An 11193-nucleotide genomic window follows, 5' to 3' on the forward strand; every position below is an offset into this window, starting at 1 on the left:
GGACAACAGGTGAAGTTTAAAAGGAACGATGTGGAGCTCGCTTTCAGACTGAAATAACAATGAGAACTGGACTAAATTAAATGAATGCAGTTTTGAGGACTGAATCTAAGCAACTAAAGATAACCAGTCAAGCCAAAGCATTTACATCTTTTATTGCCAACATTAAAATTTATAGGGAGAATGATTGTTGCATATAATAATCGTAAATATGGATAAAGCTATTAAAAATACAAACCGAGTCCTGAACTCTATTTGCCAGGATGTGGAGGGATTTATATACAAATGTGAGGATCTTAAAATAAATCTGCTCTGTGACAGGACCAATGGAGTTGGAAAAGGACTGGGGGTAATGGAGCTACGGAGTTCATTGCGTTGTGAGAATGTGGGCGGTAGAGTTTTGAATTAGTTGAAATTTGTGAATAGTGGAGCAGGGGAGACCAATGAGGAGGGCATTTGAGTAGTTGAGGTGGGAGGTGCCAAAGGTGTGTATGAGGATTTCGGAAGCGTTTGAGTTACGGACGTAGACAGGCAATTTGGCAGAGGTGGAGGAAACCAGTGCTGACCAGGGAAATGTAGTGGCAGCGGAGGTCCTGACCAGGGCAAAGTGGTGGAGGTCCTGGCCAGGGCAATGTGGTGGAGCTGGGAGTGCAGGTCCTGGCCACGGACTGGTTGTGAGGCATGAAGGATAGCTGGGGATCAGGGAGGGCGAGGCGGTCTGAGTTAGGGAGCGATAGGGGAGGGTGAGGAGGTCTGAACCGAGAGAAGATGTTGACGAGGGCCAAACAGTATGGCTTTCGTCTTGTCAACATTCAGCCGAAGGAAGTTTGCACTAATCCAGGACTTGATGCCTGTCAGATAGGATGACAGACCATCAGCGGATTGGGAGTCACAGCTGGAGGAAGATAAGTAGATTTGGGTATCATTCGCATTCATATGGAAGTTGACTCCATGTCTGTGGATGACTTGGCTGAGAGGAGCATGTAGATGAAGAAAAGAAGGGGGCCAAGGATAGAGTTGGGATGCACCGCAGGTCACCAGGCAGGGATGAGAGGAAAAATCATTGGCTGAGATGAATTGCTGGCGGTTGGTTAAGTTGGACACAGCAATGCGAGTGCGGTCCCACTAAGGTGGAGGAGGGAGGAGAGGTGGTGGAGGACTGTATCGAACGAAACGGAGAAGTCCAGGAGGACAAGGAGGCAGAGGGAGTCCTGCTCACAGACAGAGGACATTATTTGTTACTTTGACGTGCGCTGTCTCTGTGCTGTGTGCTGGGCAGTAACTGGACTGGAGGGGTTCAAGTAGGGAGTGGAGGGCGAGGTGTGAGCGAAGTGTGGGCTTTGGCCAGGAAGGGCAGGTTTGAAATGGGACGGTAGTGCACGAGGTTGAAGAGATCGAGAGTTGCTTTTTTGAAGGGTGTGATGACAGTTGTTTTGAGAGGGAGTGGGCCTGAGCCTGAGGAGAGGCTAATTTATCGTGTCTGTCAGCAGTGGGCAGAGGAGGGGAGTTGGGGCAGCAGCTGGGTGGGGTGGGGGTCATGGCAGCAGATGATGGATTTCATGTGGGTGATGGAGGATGAGAGGGAGGAAAGAGAGATAGGCCTTTGTAGGAGCCGTGGGAGCAGAAGTGTGATGGGGAAGGAAAGTGGGTGGGGGGCTGGGGGGATATGGGGCAGGAGGAGGAAGTGGTCAGGTGGATGTTGTCTATCTTCGAGATAAAGAAATTCAAGACCTCTTTGCACTTGGCATTAGATGTTAGGATTGAGCATGCTTGATGGGGAGCGTGGAGGAGGTGGTTGGTGGTGGAGAATAGGATTTGAGGGAACGGAGATGACTATTGTACCGGGGGAGTGGGTAGGTTTGAAGATGATTCTGGATTTCAGGGGAACAAAGGAATTAGGAGAGGCAATCGTTTAGGAACTTGACGGCTGCATCAGGATCGCTGTGAGTGGAAGGCCAGCGGGAGAGAAGATCTGAAGATGAGAGGGCATTTGTGAGGGACTCGGGCGGAAGCTTTTTCCATGGTCAGAAAAAGATGGAATAGGGCTTGGGGGAGGGCAGGAGGATATGGGAGGAGAAGGAGATAAAGAAGTGGTCAGAGATGGCCTTGTCCATGATGGACAGACCATGGAGATGAGAGGAGACCTGATTAAGGTGTTAAAAAGTATGAATGGGTACAATAGCAAAAGCATTTACATTATTGGCACTTGTAGGAATGTTCATAACAATAGGGCATCATTTAATTATTAATTACTATTTGGTGACCTTCCCCGTAATATGCACTGTCCGGTTTGAAGGTAAGCAAGCATAGGAATGCTGAAAATCTGCCACCCATTTTTCTGTTGTATTTCAAGAAACTGTTCTTGTCGTGGTTCTATTTCACTTAGTTTCTGTTGCCTGTGACCACTCAAATCGCTGCTCTGTTGTAATACAGGCAAGAGAGCTGAGGATGTGGGTGGCGGTCTGAACCCCCTGACTTTAATCATGGATTGGCATCTTTTACTCCCTCCCACTTTGTCGTTTCTCTCTTGTGTTCTGTGTCTCAAGATGGGATCTGCTTCTCTCTGTCCTCAGGTTTCAGTTTCGATACTTTATTCGCACAGATGAGAATAAGTGTGAGGAACCAGAGGCTCCAACCAATAGCAGCGAGGATCCAACCATTTTCATCCATCCCTGACTGGCAGCAGAAGTGTGCCCTCGTGCACATGTCCAGACCATTCTCAGCATCTGAGCAGAAGGAAATGTAATTATAGCTTCCCTTATTAAAGCAGTTCAATATGATTGAATTTAGGTGAATATTGACTGATCCACATTGAGACTTTTTAACCACAGAATTCGGTAGCACAGAAGCATTTTATTCAGTCCCAATCTATAAACTATTAATATATGTCCAAAGAACAGAGGCTTACTGCATTGTTACAATCCATTTCCCATTTTTTCCCAAGAGGTTGAAGTGACACTGCTGCCACTGAAAACAAGTTATGGTCAAAGAGGATTTGTGAATTTATGCTGATTTATTTTATGTGGGGAGGGGAGGAAGAAGATGTTCAGTACGATGAACATGCCAACATAATAACCACTGATTATTTCATAATGCTGTTTGTCTTTTAGGCCCTTCAGCAAAAGATTGCTTTAAAATTCTGTGTCTATAATGGAAAGGATACATCTCAACTAGTGGATGGAGGCTGTTCAGAGTGTGTGTTTTTTTCATGTCTCAAATTATGCCACGTCTGTCTTGAGTCGATGGGACAGGTAAATGGAAAAACTGAGTGAAGTCTTTGGACCATTTGAGGAGAGAAAGCCAGGAGCTGGATCAAAAAAAAATTGAACTAGAATCAATATGAGATTGACAGTTTGATAGACTGACGTTCATATTGATTCTAGTTCAATTTTTTTCTCTCCTCTTTTTACAAAATTCTCCTTTCAGGAAAATCTTGGCAAGCGGGGGAAGCTAATCTTGTATGTTGGTGTGGGTATGTGGGGGAAAATGTTGTCTATCGAGGAAAGTTGTTACATTCAAACTGGAGATGAGTTTGGGGAATTTTTGTAAGATAGGGTGTTGAGGGAGTGTCTATTTTCCAGCATGGGGAAGGCAGACTGAAGATTGATGACGGGTTAGGTTTAGTATGACCTGGGGAGAGAATTAGCTGAAACAAGGTTGAATTTATTCTGGCAGAGAGCAATAAGATTCAGGAATCCATTCCATCATGGAAAAAATTGTTGACGACTTGGAAAAAAATGCAATTTTTTGTCGACTTACGTAGGTTGTCGATATAAATAGGTTTGAGATAAATGGGTAGCATTGTAAAAATAATCCTTTTTGTTAAAACAACTTTAGGAGTAGGTTAGTAACTGCCTTTTCCTTTGGTTAAGAACATTGTGATAAAGAATTCATGCACACATATTTCTGTGACATTTCCCGTAAATTTACATTATTTCAAAATTGTAGTGAACAAAACAACCAATACACTGAAATACTCCCACCAAGCATTTCAAAATGAACTTACGTGCTCTGCTACTTGAAATGTTTCCAGTAAATGATTTGCAAACTTTCTTAGAGGTAAAAGCATGCGTCAACAGATGTGTGCTGGAGCCCTGTAAGTGAATACCACACTTCAGTGCAGTATTTCACTTTCAGTATTGCACGTTTTGCCCACGAAATGCACGGTCAATCCACTTTACAATATATTCTGTGAAGCGCTTTGAGATGTCTCACAATGTAATAAGGCGTCATATCAAATGCAAGTATAATTATTATTATTGATGGAATGCCACATTATCAAGTGATGTCAGAGATCCATGGCCTACACTAGCCAACAATCCTGCTGAAATTGTCATTCGCTTCAGGGATATTGTGAAACCTTGCTGTGTGCAAACTGGCTGTATTTTCTCGCAGTATTTATCTGTGAAGCACTTTGTGATGTTTCAACATGATAGATGCTATACACTACACAGAACTCCATCCTGCACAAGTCTCTACCCCATCCTCACTGCCAGAGTGACTTGCCAACAGTATAACTGGTGTCGTACTGCGCACATGAGCACATCTAGCATTGTGTCTAAAACTTAATAGCAGTGTTAATCCAGTCACTGTATGTTTTGGTATATAATCCAGTCGCTGTATATTTTTGTATGTGACTGAGTCATACAATCAACTGTGATGAGTTACCAACAGAGCTAGATGTGGGGATGAACAATTAATTGTCACTGTGCATTGCAATGTATGTTCTATATGAGTTTTGGATTTTATCTATGAAGTGCATGTTGGTGAGGGGACGAGGTAGACAATTTGCCTTATTTCTACTGTCACTCCAAGAGAAGAGTATCTGCAAATCTTAGGCCAGATCAGTCCAAGAGAAGGGCACCTGTTCCATGGCAACTCATTCTAAAGTGATACCAAGTTAAGTAGGGTAGTAAATAGTGAAGAAGATTGTGATGGACTGCAAGCAGACATAACAGAATGGTGGAATGGGCCGACATGTGGCAGATGGATTTCAATGTAGATAAGTGCGAGGTGATACACTTAGGTAGGAAAAATGATAGGAGGCAATATAGGCTTGGTAGCTCAATCTTAGGGGGGTGAACGTACAGAGAGATCTGGGCGTTCAAGTAAGCGATTCATTGAAGGTGGCAGAGCCGGTAGATAGGGCAGTAAAAAGGGCATTTGGTATACTGAGCTTCATTAGTAGGGGCATAGAGTATAAGAGTAGGGAGGTTATGCTTAATCTGTACAAAACACTGGTTAGTCCTCAGCTGGAGTACTGCGTCAGTTCTGGGCACCTTACCTCAGGAAGGATATTAAGGCACTGGAAAGTGTGCACAGGAGATTCATGAGAATGATACCAGGAATGGGGAAGCTTAGCTATGAGGACAGGCTGGAAAAGTTAGGACTTTTCCCATTAGAGCAGAGAAGGTTACGCAGGCACCTGATAGAGGTCTTCAAGATCATTAAAAGTTTCGACAGGCTAGATAAGGAAACGCTGTTTCCGCTAGTAGGTGTGTCTGTGATTCGTGGTCACAGTCTTAAGATATCTACCAAGAGGAGCAGAGGGGAGGTTCGAAGAATTTTTTTCACTCAGCGAGTTGTTAGAATTTGGAATGATCTGCCTGAAAGGGCAGTGAAGTCCGATTCCATAACAGCTTTTAAGAGAGAACTGAGTAGGTATCTGGAGAAGACAGGTTTGCAGGGTTATGGGGAGAAAGCTGGTGAGTGGGGTTAATAAAAGTCAGTTGCTCTGTCAAAGAGCCGGCACAGACTCGAGGGGCCGAATGGCCTCCTTCTGTGCCGTAACATTCTATGATTCTATGATTCTATGAAAGAATGAGCACTTACATGACTCAGACCAGCTCAATCAAAGGAAGGGAAACTGCATGAGTAAAGGTGCCAGTTGCAGGTCTGTGCTGTGATAGCTGAGCTCACCCACACAGCAGTTTAGGTCTCAGTGGATCCCGAAGGGCTGAATGATCCATTTCCACGCACACACAAATGTATACACTCACAGACAGAGAGACATACATAAACACACCGCTATTCACTTACAGACAGATACACAGACACACACGCGCATACATTCACAGACAGAGAGACAACCAAGACCCAAGAAAACAACTAGCATTTAAACAACACCCCCTTAAGCAGGATAGCATCCCCGAGTGCTTTGACAGTGGTGGAGCACAACACCTAACTGGGCGTAGGGGGATGTGGCACGGTCGAAGACGAAGGTCTTCAGGTGCGACCTGAAGATTGGAAAGGGCAAGGCAGAGGGATAGAGGAAGAGTCTTCTGAAAGTGCGGCTACCTATGGGACAGAAGGCACAAGGGACATGCAGAAGGCCATAGCTGAGGCAGCGGGTAGTGGGTTGGGGAGTAAGCAGATCGGAGAGGTAGTGAGATGCCAGGGCATGAAAGGATTTGAAAAGTGTGAGGATCTTGAAATCGATCCGTTTGGCAACAGGGAGCCAGTGGAGCCTGGCAAGAACTGGTTGATGGAGGTACGGAGTTTAGCATGGGTGAGTGTGAGGGCGGTGGAGTTTTAGGTGGATCCAGTGCATGGAGCTGGGGAGACCAGTGAAGACGGCATTTGAAAAGTCAAGTTGGGAGGTGACGAAAGATGGTTGAGTGTTTCGGCTGCATCTGGTGTAAGATACGATCAACCGCAGGCAATGTGGCAGAGGTGGAGGAAGGAGGTCCTAGTCAGGGGACTGGATGTTGGGGGAAGGAACGGTTCGAACCCGCCGCCTAGGTGGCGCACCTCAGTTAGCCTGATGGATAGGTTGGGGTGGTTGAGGAGGTCAGAGCCGCAGGATAGAAGATGTTCATGGGAGCCAAGAAGTATGGCTTCCATCTTGTCAATATTTAGTTGTAAGAAGTTTGCGCTCATTCCAGGCACTGATGTCTGACAGAATTGGTGGACCTGGAGTTGCAGCTGGAGGAGGAGACCCAGCTGTCTGTGTCTCACAGACAGAGACACATACATACACACTCCCAGACAGAGGGTGAGACACACACACACACTCCCAGATAGAGGGTGAGACACCACACAGACTCCCAGACTGAGGGTGAGACACACACACACTCCTAGACAGAGGGTGAGACACACACTCACTCGCAGACACACACTCACAGAGAGAGACACACACACAGATTCGCTCACTCACAAGACACATTCAGACACTAACAGACAGAGAGAGACTCACAAAATACAGAGGAGAGAGGAAGACACACAGACAATCTCAACAGAGAGGCCTCGGGATGAGCGAAGCCCATTTCCCTGCTCGCATTGCGCATAAGCGTCAATAACTCACAGAATCGGCGTCGAACAAACAGCCATCAACAGCGTGCAGAGGCCCGGGGCCGAGCTCACTGTATTTATAGGTTTGTAGCGGATGGGGGTGTTTGTGGTGGATTCCGCAGAAAAATTCCAGCCATACTTTTCTATTGACCAGCTGCTCACTCTCCATAGATCCCCTCCCCCACTTCAACATGCTCCAATGTGGACATGGTATGAGGATAAAATCGAGCTGTCGTTCCCCCCAATTCTATAGCATGACTTGTTCTCAAGCATCATATGTAAGTAGTGGCCACTGGGGTTACAAGTGGAATCTTCCCCAGGTAAATGGCTCTCTCCAATTGCTGGAAGATGTGCAGAGGGTGAGGGCAGGTTTGGGCTGTGATGTCCCATTGGGAACAGCTAGTTTGTTGAGCCTGTGCATGTCCTTATTATTTGCGTGAATATTGGCATGAGATGTACAGATAAACCTTAACCTGTGGAGGGTGAGGCCCATCCATATCCCTCTTCGTTTCCACCCAGCACACACCCTCATCGCTGTCTGGCAGCTCTTGTCATTCCAGAAGCACAAAGCTCACAGTAATTGATCAAGACAAGCACTATTCAGAGAAATCTAATTGCTTAGAATCATGGAATTATACAGTGCAGAAGGAGGCCATTCGGCCCATCGTGTCTGTGCCAGCTGAGCTTCCAAATCATTCCCACTCCCCCGCTCTCTCCCCTTAGCCCTGTAAACTTGTCCTCCACAAATAATTATCTATGATAAAGTATTTAAGGAAGATCTTCTGATATGATTAGTGGATGTACTCACATTGCTGACAGAGATCTTGGCTGCGGTGACTGGACTCTGTTGAGGTGGATTGAAGATCAGATACAGAGACAGGTTCTGTAAATAATTAGAAATTCCTTCAATTTCCTGAGACGTGTTTGAGAACTGATTAAAACGTGGTTTGTGAGAGTGTCCGTGCACTTACCAGCACAAGCAGAATCCAGGCGCAGGCAAATCAACAGCCAAGCAACTGCGAGCATGTTGCAGGCAGGTCTGAGAATCATGGTGTGGAGGAGTCCAAAGCACTGCTTCAGGTCTGACTTTCCAGTGTCCTGCCCTTCACACCATTTCTTTAAAAAGTTCATATTTGACTCCTCCTTTAAACTTGCCTCCAGGAGCCGTTTCCATGCCCAGCCACAGAGTGGAAATGAATTAGCTGATCATTCAGGCGTGTCAGAGGTTATTGCAGATCAAGGGTACCCACGCATTACAAATATCCAGAGGAGCTGTTTGTCCAAATGACGCTCTGTTGTGTTCTTGTTCAAAATTGTAACCTTAAGTGTTTTGTGAGCAAAATGTAGTAGAAATAATAATAATCCTTGCATTTGATATAGCGTCTTATCATGTTGTTGAGACATCTCAAAGCGCTTCACAGAATATACTGTAAAGTGGACTGACTGTGTACTTTGTGAGCGAAACACAACAACAACAAGATTCCATTTATAGAGTGCCTTTCACGTCGGGAGGACGTCCCAAGGCGCTGTACAGTTGGGTCAGGACCCGAGCCTTGGGGGGAAAATGGTCAGGGTGAGGGGAGGGAAGGGAGGGAACGAGGAGGGGGGAAATGGTCAGGGTGAGGGGAGGGAAGGGAGGGAGCGAGGAGGGGGTAGAGAGTCAAGAGGGGAGCTGAAGGTACGGTCAAAGAGAAAGGTCTTGAGACCGGCCTTGAAGGAGGAAAGGGAGGAGGCGGCGAAGGCATTGGGGGATGGAGTTCCAGAGCCTAAGGGCTGAGAGGCTGAAGGCCCGGCCACCGATGGTAGGGCGGTTGGGCGGGGGATATGGAGCAGACCGGAGCCAGAGGAACGGATGGTACGGGCGGGTAGGTAGGGGGCAGCCAGTTGCGCACAGCAATATCCCACAAACAACTATGGAGTGAGTGACCAATTTTTTATTTTGGTGGATTGTTGACCAGGAAACTGGGTGGGGAAACTCCCTTCTTTTTTCGAATAGTCCCGTGAGATCTTTAACATCCACCGGAACAGGCAAATAGGACCTCAGTTTTAATGTCTCATGCAAAGGACGGCACCTCCAGTAATGCAACATCCCACCCCCAGCACTGCTTTGGAGCATTAACAGACTTTGTGATTCCAAGTTACGAAGTGGGTATTTGAACCCCCAACCTTCAGACTCAGAAAAATGAACATTGAAATTCCACAGATTTACACCTAACTATGATTATTTTGAAAAACAATGTCCTCCAAATATCTTCCAGCCATAATGGCCACTGCAGAACGCTGGGTATATATACACACACACACACACTGCTAAAATATCAGTGTCTTAATTCTGATTTGTCCACTGACTCTCTGCTGCTTTCTTTTCCAGCTTCAGATATTTTGAGAGTTCAATTCTGCAAGTTCATTCTCTTTCCGTTTTATTTATCGGTAAAGCTGCAGATTTCATACTTGTGAACATGGCTGCTGATTTGCCGACACACACAAACACACATGTGTGGCCATGCTCACACAACACATTTGCAGCAGCTGTTTATGTCTGTTTAGAAAAGAAATTTCTCATTGTCTGGGCCTGGCCTGGCTGCATCTGACAAATTACCTGTGGTGTGACACTGAACCCAGTCACCAGCACCCAGTGATTGAACTGCTGGTCAAAAACCCACAACTTGTGGTGTTGCAATTGTATAGTCTATTTATTTCAGAATTCTATTGTCCAGTTTCTTACCAGTATTCCTTCCAGTTTCCCCTGCTAAACAGATTTCTCATTGCAGCACAAACAGCCTGGGAGTGAATGACCCAATTTTATTTTTGGATAAAAAAGGGAAAATCCTGAAAATCTGAAATAAAAACAGAAGTCGCTGGGATCACGCAGCAGGTCAGGCAGCATCTATAGAGAGAGGATTTTTTTTTTTACAAAATATACATTTATTTGTTGATATATATTTAGGCTCATCTCAGACAGTATCAAACCTGTTACAGACAAAAACAACATGTTATTATCCCATTACAGGATGCAACAGACCCGGCCCCTTGTGGCAGGGGGGGTTGCCTCTGCACACTCCACTATGATGAAGGGATCTAGGCTTCCCCGCCGCGGGGTTCTGCACCCTTTGTAGAATGCAGTTACAAATGGGGTGTTGTACCCCCCTCCCTTTCCTCACCCTTCTTAGTGGGGAGTGTGGATAGCACACAGGATGCATACACGGGGATGCTCCCTTTAAGAGAATCGGGAATAGCCCCTGTGTGCACTACATCCACGTGGAGAGAGGAGAGTTGTTAATGTTTCAGGTTGAGGACCTTTCATCAGAACTGGGGGATGTTGGAAGAGACCAGATTATAGGGACAAGCAGAGAAGGGGACAGGTGAGAAAGACAAAGGAAATATTTAGGTGGAGGACAGAAGATGATGAGATCAGAGGTGTTGATGGTGCAAGACAAAAAAAGGCAATAGTGGGAGATTATAGAAAGGAAAGATGCATCTAAGACACAGAGGATGTGTGAATGGTAATAGAAGAGGGGGAGGGTGGGGGGAGGCTAAGAAGATGGGAACTGTTTTTAAGGTCCGAAGCTCCTATCTTCTCTCAGCTTTGCCTCCCTCCTCCACCTCTTCTATAACCATTCACACAACGTTCTGGCTACACTGAGCCAAGCTGACACACGATAGCCAAGCTGTAGGATGGATGTTCTGGAAGGATGAGATTAGATGGACCAAAGTGCCCTCTTTAACCAAACTAATTTTATAATCCTGTGCGGTTAAGTGAGTCCAGCATCCTGGCTCCAACACCGCTGCCAGATTAGCCAGTCCCACTCTTGATTGCCCTTAGGGTAAAGAAATACTTCTGTCCTCTGTCCTAAAATTGTCTTTCACATCCCATCACCACTGAAATGTCATTGTCAAAGAGTGAAA

General features: G+C 45.9%; 1 protein-coding gene across 1 annotated transcript; it reads right to left on the reverse strand.

Annotated features, from left to right (window-relative positions):
• Positions 1-1315: 1315 nt before the first annotated feature.
• Positions 1316-8356, reverse strand: LOC103189837 (transmembrane protein 213). Its single transcript, XM_007910369.2, has 3 exons — positions 8259-8356; positions 8096-8170; positions 1316-2723 (listed from the first exon to the last, which is right to left on the reverse strand). Exons 1-3 carry the CDS (start codon positions 8335-8337, stop codon positions 2539-2541), a joined length of 339 nt encoding a protein of 112 aa, XP_007908560.1. The 5' UTR covers positions 8338-8356; the 3' UTR covers positions 1316-2538.
• Between the last annotated feature and the right edge of the window lie 2837 nt (positions 8357-11193).

The sequence above is a fragment of the Callorhinchus milii genome, unplaced genomic scaffold (assembly GCF_018977255.1).
Source record: "Callorhinchus milii isolate IMCB2004 unplaced genomic scaffold, IMCB_Cmil_1.0 Scaffold5, whole genome shotgun sequence".
Taxonomy (NCBI): domain Eukaryota; kingdom Metazoa; phylum Chordata; class Chondrichthyes; order Chimaeriformes; family Callorhinchidae; genus Callorhinchus; species Callorhinchus milii.

Bases quoted from the DNA above. Each gene is read 5' to 3' on its own strand.
- LOC103189837 (XM_007910369.2), bottom strand. From the start codon at position 8,337: ATGATTCTCAGACCTGCCTGCAACATGCTCGCAGTTGCTTGGCTGTTG. The intron at 8,171-8,258 runs GTAAGTGCACGG...AATTATTTACAG, and splicing joins CCTGGATTCTGCTTGTGCTG to AACCTGTCTCTGTATCTGAT. The intron at 2,724-8,095 runs GTGAGTACATCC...CCTTCTGCTCAG, and splicing joins CCAAGATCTCTGTCAGCAAT to ATGCTGAGAATGGTCTGGAC.